The sequence below is a fragment of the Canis aureus genome, chromosome 26 (assembly GCF_053574225.1).
Source record: "Canis aureus isolate CA01 chromosome 26, VMU_Caureus_v.1.0, whole genome shotgun sequence".
In the NCBI taxonomy this organism is placed as follows: domain Eukaryota; kingdom Metazoa; phylum Chordata; class Mammalia; order Carnivora; family Canidae; genus Canis; species Canis aureus.
Window position 1 is genome coordinate 10,373,987 of NC_135636.1, and position 17,586 is coordinate 10,391,572.

At 45.0% G+C, this 17,586-nt stretch overlaps 1 protein-coding gene across 1 annotated transcript in view; it reads right to left on the reverse strand.

The window, feature by feature from the left end:
• Nucleotides 1–8,675: 8,675 nt before the first annotated feature.
• KAT14 (lysine acetyltransferase 14) overlaps nt 8,676–17,586 on the reverse strand; it is a 35,256-nt gene continuing 26,345 nt past the window's right edge. The window contains exons 7-10 of the mRNA XM_077872077.1: nt 15,102–15,238; nt 13,411–13,586; nt 11,877–12,067; nt 8,676–9,380 (exon numbers count right to left, since the gene is read on the reverse strand). Of these exons, the coding sequence (XP_077728203.1) occupies nt 9,207–9,380; nt 11,877–12,067; nt 13,411–13,586; nt 15,102–15,238 (678 nt within the window). The 3' untranslated portion in view covers nt 8,676–9,206. The remainder of the gene's footprint in view (nt 9,381–11,876; nt 12,068–13,410; nt 13,587–15,101; nt 15,239–17,586) is intronic.

A 17,586-nucleotide genomic window follows, 5' to 3' on the forward strand; every position in this document is an offset into this window, starting at 1 on the left:
GACTCAATCCCAGGACTCCAGGATCGTGCCCTGGGCCAAAGGCAGGCGCAAACCACTGAGTCACCCAGGGATCCCCTATTTGTACTTTTTTAAAAGTAAGCTCCATACCCAGTATGGAGCCCAACATGGGGGTTGACACTCATGACCCTTGAGATCAAGCCCTGAGCTGAGATCAAGAGTCCAACACTTAACTGATTGAGCCACCCAGGCATCCCTGTACTTTTTGGTTTTACACTTTGGTGGTCCCCCTTGTGAACCACATAACCTGGTATTTGTCCTATGAAGCCCTCCCACATGGTCTAGGTACTTGGCCATGGGACTTGCTCCAGCCAATGGGACAGCAGTAAGCATGTTTGCAGGAAGAGGCATAGTAAGCATTTCCAGCTAGGTTTTGTCCTCCTGGACTGCTGGAAGAATGTTCCTTCTTGGAACCCAGCCACCATGGCATGACATAGTCCAAGCAAATATGTGGAGAGGCCCACATGGACTCAAGAACTGAGACCCCTGGCCAGCAACCCCAACTGAGCTCCCAGATGACAATAGCTTCCCCGGTGTCCAGGTTAGCACCATGTGAAGAGAACCACTCAGAAAACCCACTGCTACATGGCTTGGGTTTTGAGCCACTAGATTTTGTGGTGGTTTCTTATGTAGCATTAAGTAACTAAGACATTCTTTGTCACCAGAAAAATTCTGATAAATGCTGAGATGAACAACTTCTAATGCACTGAGTAGGTAATCCCAGACTATGGTACCTCTGCCTCCTCATGACACTCTGCTGTTTGTTCCTGTAGTGGTGGCTGCCATTTTACTGAAGGGTGTCAAAGAGCTACTTGGTGCACTCGGGCTCTTATTCAGGACCAGTGCTTACTGAACAGCAACATGAAAGTGCTGGGCAGTGGAGACTCAGCTCTAAAAGCTGCTTCCTCATGGGTTTGTGAATCTAGAAGGCTGAAAGGACACTGGATTCTAAAATTAGTGGCGCAAAATTTGAGGATTAGCAAGATATTTATACCTTCTCAATCTCCTCATACAACACTTATTTGCGAAAAGAATAAAAGATCAGAATTAACTTTGCCAGAAATGGGATTGACGAACAGCAAGGGCTTCCTCAGTAGTGCATTAAGAGGAACTCAGCATTGCATTCAGGATGTTCCTGCCAAAGTGCCATAGGATTCTTAATAGGAGGAAACAGCAGCTGCCCCCAGACTCAGGGACATTCTGCAAACCAGTACTCTGCAGAAGTGTCCACATTAACAAAGACTTGGGGGCAGTTCCTGACTGAAGGAGACCAAAGCAGCACAACAACTGAATGCGCTCTTGGCCTGGATTTTGTTCTGCTATAAAAGGGCAGTGTTAGGACAACTAGAGAAATCTGAGTCAGGTCTGTAGATGAGGTAACAGCATGCTGTCAATGTTAGCTTCCCTGATTTTGGTTATTACACTGCAATTAGGTAAGAATATTCCTTGCTTGTAGAAACACATACTGTAATATTAAAAGGGGTGTGATTTCTGCAACTTATTTTATTTTTTAGAGATTTTATTTTTAAGTAATCTCTACATCCAATGTGGGGCTCAGAGTCACAGTGACTGAGCCAGCCATGTATCCCTGCAACTTACCTTTAAATGGTTCAGAAAAAAAGTGTATGTGCACATGTCAAATGTAAAAATAAAACACTAAAGGAATTTTGATGAGTCATTTCTTTTGAACTTTTGTCCCAACCACCTAAGCAGGTTCTAGAAAGTTCCTTCCTCCAGTCCGAACAGGGCTTGTGACTTTTTTTTTTTGGCCCGCACCCCTCTGTGAACACCTGATGAAGCTTCAGGCCCCTCTCCAGAAAAACATTCATTCTCACACACTCACCTGCCTTTGCAAAACACCACCTGGTTATTCTCCCTGGCCTAGGAGACCAGAAAAGGAGTATCCACACACATGGAAGCCTAAGCAGGCACAAGCAGCAGAGTGAGGGTGGAAGTGAATGGTGTGGCTCTGAACCACAGGATGCATTCCAGGTCCAAGGAGCTTTTGGTCCGAGCAAGAGCTCTTCTTCCATTTCTCTCCCCTCTGAGGGCAGGTGCAGACACAGTTCCAACTTGGACCTGGGTCGCTGTCCTCTGCTTCCTAGTGGCATGCCATTGGTACAGAGTTACTCAGCCCCCCAAGACTCAGTTTGCCATGGAACAGAGGAATCACAGCCCCACCATTATGGAGTCACTGGAAGAATTAAGAGCTCAGAAATGGGAGGTGTCATTGTTTTCCTACTTTAGCACCTATTGTGTGTCTGATCAATGCCATATGGACCTTGCTACTTGTACCTAGTTGCCCTGGCAATGCCATACGGCTGCTCAGTGACAAACTACTCAGACATGAGCCCCTAAGGCCCAGGCCCCAAAGGCTGTTGTTGCCTACAGCTCTTGCTTTTCATTCCACCTGGAGCCCAATGCTTTTTGTTGGACACCCTTTTGCATTTAATTTAGCCTTTATCCATATTCAATTTAACTAGAGCACTACACATTTTGGTCAAATGTAAACATATTAGCAGCATGGTTGCTTTATTCTTTTTTTTTTTTTTTTTAAGATTTTTTTTTATTTATTTGAGAGGGAGCACGAGCACAAGCAAGGGGAGTGGCAGAGGGAGAAGAAGCAGGCTTCCTGTTGAGCAGGGAGCCTGCTGTGGGGCTTGATTCTAGGACTCTGAGATCATGACCTGAGCCAAGGCAGACACTTAACCGACTGTGCCACCCAGGTGCCCCTGGCATATTTGCTTTTCAACTGCTGCTCATCTTCACCTTGAAACTCTCTCTCAGAATGATATGAATACTAAGGTGTCATCAAAGTGAAGACACGTCTGTCTTGACCCCCTGGAGTATTTGCCATGGAGAAAAGAACAAGATTGTAGACCTGTGGTGCACAGGCACACACCCGGCAGGTTGTGCACACACCTCCAAACTGCCCATCTGCCTAGACTGCCAACTCGACCTGAAGCTTTGGGGGAAAAAAACTTGTTACTTCAATGTTAAAACAGATAGAGAGTAGAATATAAAATACCTGTAATTCTAAAAACCTAAACCTTAAAGGATCCCAGTAATGTGGAGTACTAGGCAGTACTGGTGCAGTTCTCTGGAAAGGGGAAGAAGGTGATTAAGAGTCCAGAGGACTCATTTTCTGGCAGTAAGTCATCATGGCTTCGGGGAAGTTGGCAACTGAGTGACTCTATGTGTCCAATCCTGGGCCAAGTCCTGGGGAGAACAAACATGGTGCATGGTGGTCTTTGCTTGCAGGGAGTCCCAAACCTAGTTGAGACCACAGCACCCACCCTTACCCAGAAGTGTCATATATGCACTGACACAAGGTAACATTTTATGAAGTCTATTCATGGATGCTGTGTGAAAACACAGGGTTGGGTGGCATCAGCAAATGGCCTCTCCCATACTTTCTTATGTCTGCTTTTCCCCTAACATTAAATTTCAATGGTTTCAAAATTCTTTAATATAATTTTGATCAAGTTGTTTCCATTTTTAAAGAAAATCATGTTAAAAACAAATAGCTCATAATGGCTGTAAACTGCACAGAACACAGACCATTCCCTCTGCAGTTGTTGCCAGGACCTGGTTACTTTCTGGCATTAGCCTGTGTGGCCAGCTGACACAAAAGGTTCTGAGGGTGTTCTTCTGTTGTGACAGCTCCCCTCATGTCATGGCACACAGACCACAGAACATCTGCATGGCATGCTGGGTGCAGTGGAGGGATGGGACACATCTACCTGGAGCTTAGTGAAGAAAATAATCTTTGTATCAATAGAAGAAAAGATAAAATAATATGACACTAAATATGAATTTGTATACTACCACCAATGTTCCCCCCACTGGCAAAATCTCTTCAAACGTTTTCATGAGAAAACATTCGGTCTGGCTTCCATGAACATAATTTTTTAAAATATCAGATATTCTGTCTGAAATCATTACACGTGATTCTTGATCACGAGTGTTCACTAATTCTCCTCTAGTTCTTGACCGTCATCCATGAGAATAGTTGAGGAAAGTAGGTGATATTTAACCGTCTCTTTTTTTTTTTTAAAGATTTTATTTATTTATTCATGATAGACATAGAGAGATAGAGAGAGAGAGGCAGAGAGAGAAGCAGGCTCCATGCCAGGAGCCCGATGTGGGACTCGATCCCTGGGACTCCAGGACCACGCCCTGGGCCAAAGACAGGCGCTAAACCACTGACCCACCCAGGGATCCTCACCTTCTCTTTTTTTAATTCAAAAATTCCTAATAATTGAAATGGTAGTCGAGCAGCCTGTTATGTTTTTTTTCCTAGTCACACATAATGTTGATAATCATGAAAATGTGAATGGAATTTGAATCCAAGAGAATTTTTTTCAAGTCTTTTTAAGTGTCGGAGAAGCTCCAGAGGGGTCTCCCTGCAGCAGCTCAGAGGCCAGAGCAGCTGCGCGCACAGATGTATCAACATGTAAGGCTGGCACTGAGGGCCCTGGGAGCCTCCAGACAGCTCCTTCCTCACTTGGGCTCATGCTGCCATGTCTGCATGTCTCTTGTGTCTGCTGCTCAAGGGACCACAGGGTGAACTGCCAGCCCTGCTCTTCCAGGGCCCAGGGCAGCTGCGTGCAGGAGCTGATGGTTAGATTTCCAGGGATTGTGTGAGCCATTATTAAATGTGGAATTACATGAAGTTAAAATTACATAAATCATGTTAAAAATAAAGCTAATAAATTCTCAAAACTCACCATAGGCTGATTTTACTGCGTGGCTGTTCCCTCTGCTGTCGAGGTGATTTCCATCCATTCTATCTATATGACAGCAATGCTGTACAATGCTGTGTGATGTGCATCTTTCCAACTCTGGGTTCAGTGACATCACACTGGTAGCTTTGGATCGGCCATACCACTGGTAGTGGTTATGCCATGGAAGTCAGCAAATGCTGCAAATCAGTCCTTGACTTACTGCCCCTCTCTCCCTGAACCTCACCCCATCAGTGGTCAAACGTTTATCAGCACACCTTTGGCTGCATGCCACCGGAGACAAACACCTAGGGGCTCCAGCTACCCTAGGGCTGAGGGCATTCCACTGGAACCACTAGAACACTGGCACATGCTGTAATGTCACCCACAGTAAGAAATCATCTAGTGAAGCCAGACGAGAAGGCTGAGCTGCCCTCCTCATACGTGGGCTTGTCCAAAGCCATACCACCCATGGCAGTACAACCATGAGCCCCTGCCAGCTCTTACCTGAGCAACCTTAGTCTTCTCCTTTAGCTCATCAAATCCAAATCTGGTTATGGTCTCTCGTTTCTCTAATAGGACTCCCCTAGCCTGGTGGAAACTATGTAGAGTATTGTGAGGTTCTAAGAGGTAGGAGCCGCCTTTACCCATCCAGGCAGAGAGAAGGGGCCTGTGGCTCACAGACTCTAAGAAGTCAGAAAATTTTATTTTGTGATAAACAGATTCTGTATATGTGAGACTTGGAAAGTGGAAAAAGAAAAAAAAAAAAAGAGGGACGCTTGGGTGGCTCAGTCAGTTAAATGTCTGCTTTCAGCTCAGGGTCAGGATCCCAGGGTCCTGGGATAGAGCCTTGTGTTAGGCTCCCTGCTTGGTGGGGAGCATGCTTCTCCCTCTGCCTCTGCTGCTCCCCCTGCTTGTGCTTGCTCTCTGTCAAATAAATAAAATATTTTTTAAAACACCCCATTATTATTTTTTTTAATTTTTATTTATTTATGATAGTCACACAGAGAGAGAGAGAGGCAGAGACACAGGCCGAGGGAGAAGCAGGCTCCATGCACCGGGAGCCCAACGTGGGATTCGATCCCGGGTCTCCAGGATCGCGCCCTGGGCCAAAGGCAGGCGCCAAACTGCTGCGCCACCCAGGGATCCCAAAACACCCCATTACTGAAGTAAGCCCAGATGCACGCAGAAACACACATTTTCTCCTCACTCACCCAAGCCTCAGGGGATACCAGGCACTGGGGATGGCTGTGAACAGAGCACATGCTGACCCCTCCTGGAACTCCTTAGCTATCACCCCTCATCCCTGGGCGGGGCCCAAGCAGGGAAGGCTGCAGGCTGACACAAGACCACCTGACTTTGAGTTCAGGGTCCTCCATTAGTGATTTTCTTGGCCTGTTGTTGCCTAGTGCTGCAAAGCTGCCAGGTGGGTCTTACAATGGAACAAGCTGAAGTCCAACATTGTATGAGTTAACTTAGGATGTTTCTCAGAGTCCAGTATATGCTATGAAGCTCAAGAATGTAAGTTAAGTGTGTACCAGTTTAGAGTCTTACAACCACTCCATGGCCAACTTCAGTACTGAGATATACTTTTTTATCCCAGTCTCCTGCTAGTAGATACCAGAAGCACATCCTTAGCCACAAAGTGTTCTATGTAAACTGACCCTTGTGGAGTGGACCTGGGATGCTTCCTGCTAGGGCTTAGTGGAGACACCGAGCCCACTAGCAGGAGACAGTTCCAGGGAAGGTCCCAAGAAATATGGCTTTTAGGTGATGAGCATTTTGCATAAAGCATGTTAACTAAATTTTACAAAACTCAAAATTATGGTTTTTGTTCTCAAATATCCTGCTGCAAAGAGCTCAACCTCCCTAGAAAGACTCTGGGTAGATAAGGATATGGTTAATTCTGATCTCACTCCTACCTGCATGGGGGCCCTGAAGGCCCACTCGGCTACCACAGGCCACCTCCCCAGGGGCAGGGAGGCCTGGCTACAGGTCAAGGACAATCCAGACTCCTCAGGAACACACAGCTGAAGTGGGTTTCCTAGGCTTTTTAGTTTTTAAAACTCACACCCACTTTTGGAGAACAAAAAATAGGCCCTTCATCTTACTTGGGAATTTTGAAATTTCAAAATACATTATAACTGAAAGTCCACCAAAACACAGTAATTTGAGAACACTCTTCCACACCTTAACCCCTACCCCATGCATTGTTAAGTAGTTCATTTGGAGGGTGGTTAGAGGTTTCCCATAGCGTTAGCCTGGGGGAAGGCCAATGGCAGATCAAAAACCAGCAGCTGCTTGCTGGACTGGGGCCACTAGGCCCATCTCTGGAAGTAGCCCAGCCCTGATGCCAGAGCAGGACTACAGCGGGACAGGACACATCTACATGAATACACTGTGGAGACAGGGCCATCTGTCACTTGTCACCTATGTGACCCCCACTTGGACGCTGATCTAAACCAACCAACTGTAAAGGCATTTTTGAGACAACCCATAAGTATGACTACATACTGACTACTAGCTAATTCTGAAAATGGGCTCACCTTCTTGTGAGGGGTAATAAGCATTAAAGTTATCTGAGAAGGGGATCCCTGGGTGGCTCAGCGGTTTGGCGCCTGCCTTTGGCCCAGGGCGCGATCCTGGAGACCTGGGATCAAGTCCCACGTCGGGCTCCCGGCGTGGAGCCTGCTTCTCCCTCCTCCTGTGTCTCTGCCTCTCTCTCTCTATCATAAATAAATAAATAAATCTTTAAAAAAAAACAAAAGGTTATCTGAGAAAATATCCCTAATTTTTTAGAAATAGCTCCAAAGTAGGTGTGAAATTATATGATATCTGAGATTTACCTTAAATACTTAGCAAAGGACAGAGGAAGCAACTGGCAAAAACCTTGATAATTACTGAATATGAGTAGTGGGCGAGTGTTGCACCATAATTTAAAAATGTGAGGCACATGGCTGGCTCTGTTGGTAGAGCAAGTGACTCTTGATCTCGGGGTTGAAGTTCGACTCCCACATTGGGTCTACGTAGAGATCACTTAAAAATCAAATCCTTAAATAAATAAAAGCAAAAACGTAAGACAAAAAGTCAATTAAGGCAATCACAGAACTCCTCAGCTCCTTGAAGTTATGGAGACAGTTGCTTCAGCCAGGTTTTGCAGCAAATGCTTGATGTTCATGTACAACAATCACAAGCTAGTTTCCAAGTTTGGAAAATATCACTTCCTCAGTTTTACTTCTTGGGGTCATAATCCCCAAATCTCTAAAAGGTACAAAAGCTCTCAGGAAGAAGGGAAGGAAGAAAAGGAAGGAAGTAACGCTGCTCCTGGCTGTCACCTTCACGGGCGGCAGAGCCTGGGCTGCTTTCCAAGGGCAGAACTCCCAGGCAGCCCTCAGGCAGAAGAGTAGTGCCTACCTCCTGAACAGAGGGATTTGAGCTGGCTCTGAGTACAGCCCCTAGAACAAAGGATCTGACTGTGGTCAGATCTCCGATGCAGATTCTAACTGTGCACACACAGTCTTCTAGAGACTATTAGGCTTCCTTTGGATTCTCACAGGGATCCGCATCCCCACAAGTTAAGAATCATTGCTCTTAATTAGATTGAAGCTCTGGCCATAGATAGTCACAAGGAAAGATTTTTGAGAACATCTGATACTTTTGGAAAAGCTCCTGCTCGATCCAAAAAACCCCACCTGACAGTCCATCTCTAACACTCTCCATAAACCAAAGAGCCTGGTCCTGCAGACCACACAGGCTCTGTCCCCAGCTGGCTCTACTTCCACCACCCACACCTCCAGCCAGGAGCAGAGTCTCACTGGCAGGCAGCTCAGACACTCCAAGCCCAAACCAACTTCCCAGACATGGGAAGGATGGGTCTCCACCCTCCGGCCAAAGCTCCTGACAGGAGATGTAACAGAACAGGTGACACACATGTGGACACACATACTCTGTTTATTTGGACTGTGGCCAAAGTCAGTGAAAGACAGCAGGATCTCAGTGCCCTAGAGAAGTCCTCTTGGGTTCAACAACAGCTCACTCATGGCTGGGAGAGTGCTGGCCTCCCCTCGTGCGCTAACTCTCCCATCGGCCCTGACCGGCTAGAGCATCAATCGTTCATGGCTACCACACTTCCTCATCCTTTCAATGAAGAGATTCTCTCGAGGAGGGTATCAGCTTAGATACTCCTTTGTTCTTGCAAGCTGTCGGATAGACAGCATTGTTCAGTTCCAGTGAACTGTGGAGTCCTGAGACAGGGGCCAAGGCCTGTGCAGAAGGGACAGGTTTGCTGAAGGGCTGCTCGCTTCTTGATTCCACTGCCCCACCACCCATCTAGCCTTGGGTGAGAGATTGAATGGCCGTCTGATGGCAGAGATTAGGGCCCTGGGAGACAGGAGCACCTGCCTGTGGGCCGGAATGAGGAGCCACCTGGAACAGCACCTGCGTCTCTGGAGCGCTGCATTCACCTCAGCGCCGGAGCCTCAGGAAGAATGCGTGTTTACACTCTGTACTCTCCAACGGGTAATATTTATCATAGAAATCTAAGACGTATTCTTCAGTCTTGAATCCAAACTTCTGGTAGAGCAGCATAGCGGGGTTGCTTGCTGAGACGTGAAGGGTCACATCCTTGCCCATGCAGGTCTGCCAAAAGAGTGGAAAAGTACCCGGTGAGAAGGAAAGAGCCTGAGGGAGATGAGTAGGTGAGGGAGTCTGTGAAGTGTAGGTAGGTGGTTATGACAACCGGGGACAGCCGGGACGGCAGCTGGGAGCCACAGCGCTGGGGACAGCTGGGAGCCCAGTCTGTGGCCCAGCCACACACTCACTGAAGTGTTCGAGACTAAGGAAAGGATAGTGTGCTGCGTGTTTTTGCTCTCTGGGACAAAGGGCCCAGAGGGATAGTTTATTGTCAACAGATTATTTTATTTATAATTCAATTACACTTCCAAATACCAATACCTAGCACTGACAATCCTGAAGGAGAGAACAAGACGAGAAGTTCTGCTTTCTAAAACCGATGTTAGCTTGTACTCAAACTTGTAAAAATGCCCTTCCTAGACCCACCAGAAAAGATGCTAAGTATGAGGCTGGATACAAGGTATTAGGACTTTTAATTAGTTATGAAAGCTGAAGACTTGGTATGGACCTTTGGAATCCCACAGGCCCCCTCCCATCCATCCCAAACTAACATTACTGGAGTAATCTTCATTCTATTAATATGAGGCAAGTTCTTAAGATTCTTTAATTAGCTACACAGAAGAAAGAACTCAAAGTCATATAAATATAAACTAAGACCTAGCTTTCTAATGAGGAAGGCACTGAAGTACTGAGGTTGACAGGGTCCTTGAGATTTGGTAACCCACAGTTCCCCCAGGCATAGATTTAAGTAAGGGACTCTCAGGTAGACAACTGCACTCTTTTCTCTGCTTCTCTTACGTTGTGCGCCCAGTGGGACTGCTATGAGTGCATTAAATGAGTTTCATGGAGTGACACTCATGTTCCGATGCATGGTCTAACCATGGCACCATCAAGGACTACTGCCTGACTGAGCAGTACCATCGGGGCCTGGGGCTTACGGTCTGGCTGAGGGCCGAGTCCCACACACAGGATGAACACTTCTGCACCCACCTGCTGAGCCCTCAGTAAGCACTGACCCTGCACCAGACCTTCTATGAGACACAACCTGGGAGTATCACCCCTGCTGATGAAGGGAAAGGTGGCAGTGCTGCTGGTGAGGACGGCAGGATGAACAGGGGGCGGTCGAGCCTGTGAGTGGGGTGGGGAATGGGGTGAGGTACAGATAACTGAGACTCTCAACACAACACAAGGGAGTACATGCTAACTGCTGTATGGAGAGAGAAGAAAGCAATTTCTAGAAAATTGTTCTAGGTTCTTGACGGCACTGGGAAGTGCTGAGCAAGTTTCGTTAATAATTGGAAAAATGATATTTTATCTTCTCCTTCCTCTATTTAAAAAGAATCTTGCCCACATAATACACAATCCTCCATGCCAAATGGTTTCTAAATTAAAGTTAATTAAAGAAATAAATTCCTTACATGTTTTTCGATATTAGTATATAAATTTTCTTCAACAGTCATACAGATATATCAAAGGATGAATTATAATTCAATATTAAAATCAAGTCTCAAAGGCTTACACAGCTTATACAATGACAGTAAAGTCAATAATAATCAGCAGTAATAGAATATGTAGTCCTGGTTGATACAGTTTTGCTAAGATGTTTAAAAATACCAAAACTTTTGCAACAGCATAGGTGGTATCATGCTCAGTGAAAGAAGTCAGACAAGATACTGTATGATCTCACTTATATGTGGAATCTAAAAAACAAACAATGAAAGGCTGAACAGACAGATACAGAGAACAGACTGGTGCGGTTGCCAGAGGCAGGGCTGGGGGGTGGGTGAACTGGCTGAACGGGGGTCAAAAGGTACAGATTTCTAGTTTATAAAAGCAGTCAATCCTGGGGAGGTCACGTACAGCATGCAGACTGCAGCTCACAATACTGTACTGTATATTTGAAAGTTGCTAAGAGAGTAGATCTTAAGAGTTCTCATCCCAAGAAAAAAAATGTTTGTAACTAAGTTTGTAACTGTGTCTGTAACCATGTGTGGTGATGGATGGTAACTAGACTCACCTTGGTGATCACTTTGCAACATAGTCAAATATCAAATCATTACACTGTACAGCTGAAATGAGCATGTTTTGTAGGTCAGTTATACCTCAGTAAGAAAAGACCTCTAGAGATCACAGTTCCACTTCTACTTCTCATAGCCATGGCAGTAGTGTTTCTAAAAGCAGAAACAGTTACCAATATGGGTCATACAAGTGCTTTGGGGTCTCACTTTTGATACTTTCTCATTTTTACTATACATGTTTACAAACTGGTTTCTTTGAAACCTGGGCCTGAACAGTGATCTTATTTTAAAGGGGCAAAGATTTTTTTTGGTGTGTGTGTTAACAGCCTCAGGAGGGAAGGTGACTGGTGTTTTCTCACTGGGTTTCCGAGCCCGCCCATTCGGTCGGGCTGTGCTGGGAAGGCTCAGCTGGCGTCATCCCTCCATCCTTCCTCCAAGTCTTCCAGGGGAGCCCAGAGGTAAGCTGGTAGCACAGATGCCGTACCTGAATCAGATGATAAATCATGAAAGTTGCAATCCCTGCTCTTCTCCATTCAGGATGGACAAACAGAAATGAAATGTAAGCTTCATTGTACTTCACATCAGGTACCATGAAGCCAAAGGCAATGATGACTTTTTTATAAAGGACAACAACACTGAAGTCTGGATACTGTAGGCACTCAGACAGGTCAATGCCTAAGGAAAAGAGATATTTGGAGAGTCAAACTGTGTGCCTTCTGGAATTAAGGAACATCAAGCTGTTCAGTCTGTACTTACAACTACACCTGCATGCTAAAAACTAAACCAAAACAAAAAACCAAAAACAAAACTGAAAACGAAGATATATGCATAGACATACCTTCAGATCATAAAAATAAAAATGAATTTTAGAAAATATCAAAACTAACACCATTTTTTCTAAGTCCACATTTTAAGAGAAGAGAGGCAGGGTACGGTGAGTAGCACAGAGCACACAGGTCTAGAACTGGACATACCTGGCTGTGAACCTAGCCTCCTCTACAACATGTGTCAGCCAGCACTTTTCTAAACGTGGGCCTCAGTGTCTGCACATCTAGACTTCCGAGGGTGGGAGCAAAGACCCCGAGAGCCCATACTGTCCTGTTCTTCACCTTATACATATACAGCTGACAAGCTCTTTTGTACAAATGCTACATTTTACAATAAAGGGGATAAACACAAAATAATTGTATGCATAATGTTGGAGGCACCCAGAGTAAGGTCAGAAGTAGCAGATGCTTCTGGAATGTTCCTTTTGGCCCCCATACCACTCCTAAAAGAATGAGCACAACTCTACCACCACGTGCACTATTACCTGACTATCAGACAAGAAAGATGACACAGCACTAATCCCTATGATATCTTATCTAACATCTAGAAGACATGTAATATTTCTCTTGCGTTTCAAAGCAGCGCAGTAAGGCAGATCCACAAAGAACATGTTTATATTTAGTGACGAAAATGCATTCATTCCTTTACTTGGTGGCTTGGGTCTTCAGAGAGACAACATATTGAGGCTGATAAAATGACAAATCACACTGGGTTTACTCTTATTTTCAAAGTCTGCAATTGGGGTATTTGGCTTTTTAAAAATGCCTTTTGGCTGTACTAACACTCTCCCCAAGGAATAGCTAAATAAACAAAATCACAGAATTATTAAGCAAAAAATCAAAAGTGTCCAGACATGCCCAAGCTACCAGTCAGTGTATCACTGGTAGACATTATTTGGTATCTAAACTTATGTAGAAGCAAAACAGGTTGAAACTTTTATCCTGGAAGCAGAGACAGGGAAGAGAAACATACAAAAACACTATTTATTACTTTAATTGCTTGCTTCTTTTTGATCTCAGAAAAAAAAAAAAAACGTGTTTATATTTTATTATTTCTATCTTAGTAGAGACAAACTAAATGAAATCATGAGTAAAGGTTTTAGAATCACACGACATACATTAATTAAAAAAAAAATCAATAAAGTGAACTACACAAAACACTGATTTGCTTAGTTTCGAAGGGGAACATACCAGGCCAAAAAAACTCCTGACACATAGAGTTTATCGTTGGGATGTGATTTGGCCGGACATAACAGTAATCAAGAGGTGCCTCGGCTTCCGGCATCCAGTGAGGGTCACTCCTGTGCAGGTGGGAACGAATCTGTGACAGGAGCTGCAGTTTGGGTGGCTTTGTTTCATAGTCACGCCTCCAGGATCACAGAAAACAACAAATTCAAGTAAGAAAAATATCCGTTATTATTCCTAGCCAAGATATTCACATAAACTATTCTGCCTGAAAATTTTAAGCTAACTTGTGCTACTTCCTATGGCAGACAGCTTGGTAACTTGATAGCCTGACAGTTTTCTGGAATGAAATTTAAAATTCGCTCTGTTAGGGGTGCCTGGGTTGCTCAGTCAATTACACATCTGCCTTCGGCCCAAGTCATAATTCCAGGGTCCTGAGACAGAGCTCTGCATCCAGCTTCCTGCTCAGTAGGGACTCTGGCTTCTCCTTCCCCCTGCTCCCTGCTTATGTTCTCTCTCACTCTTTTCTATCTCAAATAAAACCTTAAAAATAAAATTCTCTCTATTAACATGCATCAGACCAAAGCACTCTGTACCTGTACTCTGGAACCCTACTTGTGCTGGTGAGCCTTAATGGACAGAATGAAGGAACACACAGCAGCCTGATTCCAGCCTGTGTGCTCTGGCCCAGGAAAGAGCCTGAGGAGGGAGGGTGCAGGTCCAATGGGGCTGCTGGGGCAGGCTTGCATGCGGCCTCTCACAGGCTCTGCCAGGGATGGCGGTGCTGGGCAAAGAGGATCAGGTGATCTAGAGAAAGCATGGTCAACAAGACAACACAACTTTCTCAAGACAGCACTAGGGACCTCTCTAGTTAGCTTAGCTTCCACAGCACTGCCTAGACAATGAGACTCATCATCACCCTCAAATATGAGCCCAACTGAGATGTCTCTCCCATTTTTTTTTTTAATTTCACAGACTACTGAATATATATAACTTTAAAATTTAAAGAAACTCAATAATGAGTATAATACTCATAATGAAGTCTAATGGAGTTAACTTATCCTTGCTTTTTAATTTCTTCTATTTTTATTTTTATTTTTAAAGATTTTATTTGAGGGACGCCTTGGTGGCTCAGTGGTTGAGCATCTGCCTTCAGCTCAGGGCATGATCCTGGGGTCGTGGGATCGAGTCCCACATCAGGCTCTCAGCAGAGAGCCTGCTTCTCCCTCCACCTATGTCTCTGCCTCTCTCCATGTCTCACTCATAAATAAATAAATAAGATCTTAAAAAAAAAAAAAGAAAAGATTTTATTTGAGAGAGAGTGAGTGAGGGAGAGAGCACAGCCAGGGGGAGGGGCCGAGGGAGAGAATCCCAAACAGACTCCCTGCTGAACGTGGTGCCTGATATGGGGCTTGATCCCAGGACTCTGGGATCTTGACCTGAACCAAAGGCAGATGCTTAACCGACTAAGCCACCCAGGCACCCTGCTTTTTATATTTCTTTCAAAGGACCATCATTTCTGCAAAAAACGTATAGTTGAAGCAAACAAAAGACTGAACACAGAACACAGACTCAGTCTGTGTCAATGCCTGCTCACAGGGGTTGGTCTAGACTTGCTCCAATGGGAAACCAGGGCACAGAAGCCACAAATACCATTCCTCACAACACACTCAACATCACAGCTCTTTTCCACATACCTGATATAAGGTTTCAAGATCCGAGAGGTGTAAGGGCTGACAATACTCTGGTCCACAGCCATATCTTCCGATCCCACCAAACGATATAGAAACCTAGTGGTCTGGTGCCGAAATCCTTTCCTGGATGGCAAGGCAGTCTAAGAGAAAGAAACGCTGGTTATGTCAAGATAAAGTCACTGAAAGGATTGGTTTGATTTCAGAGAATTAGTATGTACATATTCTAATGTGTCAGAAAGTAGGCCTTTTTGTGTTACTTATTCGGAACGCTCAGATTTCAATACAAATCTCACAGGTACCACATAAAATTAGATATGAAAAACCAATCTTGGTTCTCACAGTTTAAAATTGAAATAATTAAAAAAATTTTTAAGTTAAAGATCTTAAGTCATTTAAGTGAGTGAAATTCAAGACTGAGCACTGGATTTACGGTTTCTGTAAGTTTCATTCTACCTAATAACATCTCCAATCCACAGTCATCAGATATTAACACACTAAAAACGTGGGTTCTGCTGCAGGAGTATTCTGTTATCCACAGAGCAGCAGGGACCAATTACAGCTGCTCCTGTATACAGATTTATTAAAAAAATGCCTCTATTCCGAGGAGTAAATTTAACAGGTGTAGGACTATCATTCCTATGACAAATCATGAAAGCAGAGAGGCCCTACCAGGGGTTGAATGAGGAGGTGGCTCTGTGTTCCTTAGGTGGGTGTCCTGATAGAACAGGTGGGCTTCACCCTGGAAGCCTGACTAGAGATGCCTGCTTCTGGGAGTGCTGCTCCAGGGCCCTCACCATGTAGTAACAGAACATGTGAAATTAAGGTTTTATAGCAAAGAGCCCAGATGTAAGATTAAAAGGCACATTTATAAAGTGGTTTGCCAAGGCCTGGATGAAGTTTAGAAACTTGAGTTGTTGTGGGAGAGTCAGTTTGCTCTTTACCCTAGAAAATAACTTTGTTGTCAAGAGAGCAAGAATTCCTTCTTTTATAATTTGCTCTCATTACTTTCCCCAACTGGACACCAAAACTTTCAAAGGATGACTCTGAAATTCTTCTAAGACTTTCCAGTTAGTTTCAGAGGGAAATTCAGAGCCAGGCATATAATTTCCAAACACAGCCTCAACACTTCTTCCTGTGCCTGTGGGTTCATATGGCTCATCATGTCAAGCGGCAGAATCTGTTCCCACCCCTTGAATCTGGGTGGGCCTGACCAATCATAAGGCGTCAGAAGCAACACTCTGGGACCTTGAGCCGAGGCCCTAAGAGGACCAGCAGCTTCCACCTTCTGTCTCTTTGAGTCCAACTGCCATGGTGTCCAGGCTGGAGCAATGAATGTCTACAGGCTACAGAGATGGGCTCTGGAGGAAGGGAAGCCATCCTGGTCATTCCAATCCTGACTCAGCTACCTGCTCAAGGCAGCCATGTGAATGACCTCAGCCTTCAGCATATGGGATAGAACCACCCCCCAGTTGAGTCTTAGTCAACCCACAGAATCAGAAGAAAGTTTAAATATTAAACCTCTCAGTTGTAGAGTGGCTTATAATGCAGCAAAAGATAACTGAAACACCAGCCAACAAACCACTTTCCCAGAATAGACAATTTGGTTCATGTCTCAAGGGGAGTTGTGTGGAACTCCATAGACATTATCTAGTACCCTAACTTCTTTCCATCTAGCCCCTCCTCGACTTCAGCTTAGATCACTACCACTGCTTCCCATCAGTCTCCCTGCTCCCACTTTCACCCCTTATTGACCATTTTCCACACAGAGCTAGATGTTTCTTTTAAAAATAAATAATTCCCTTCCCTTCGTCAAAATTCCGACATGGCTTCCTTACAATTCATAGTCCTTACCTGCGACTGCAGGATCTGCCTGTTAACCTCTGTGGCTTCATCTCCCACCCACTTCCTCTGCAGTCACCATGCTCCAGCTCCAGACACCAAACTATCTGGTGCTTTCCAGTGTGCACCTGGGCCTTCTGCCTTGAAACTTCCTCAATCTGGGTCTCCTTGTGGACCAGGATGGGGTCGAGTGAGACCTTCACTGAAAGGCTGTCCTCAAGCACCCTGTCCCAAGTGGTACTACTGCCTTCTGCTCTCCTACCTGTTGCCACATCCACCTTGCAGGAAATGATCCCATTTAGTTAGTCCTGTCATCTCCTGTTCATGGGAGTATCTCCCTGCTCCATCTAGCAGGCACCTTCTGCCCTTATTCACTACAGTGTCCCCAACTAGAGGAGTGTGTGGCACACATCAAGTACTCAACTTATGTTTGCTGAATGATGAAATGGTATGGGGCGAGGAGGAGGGAAGCATCCCAAAGCTAAACAGTTTTGAAAATGTTACATGGGTTTCTTCAAACTTCTAAACAAAATGGAGCAGTAGGTGGGCTGCTGGGTCCCTTTCCCAAACCCATCCTGAAAGATGCCACAAGAGTGAGGGAAGATGGAACAAAAAGGCTGTGAGAAACCCCAGGAGCAACCGAAGATGG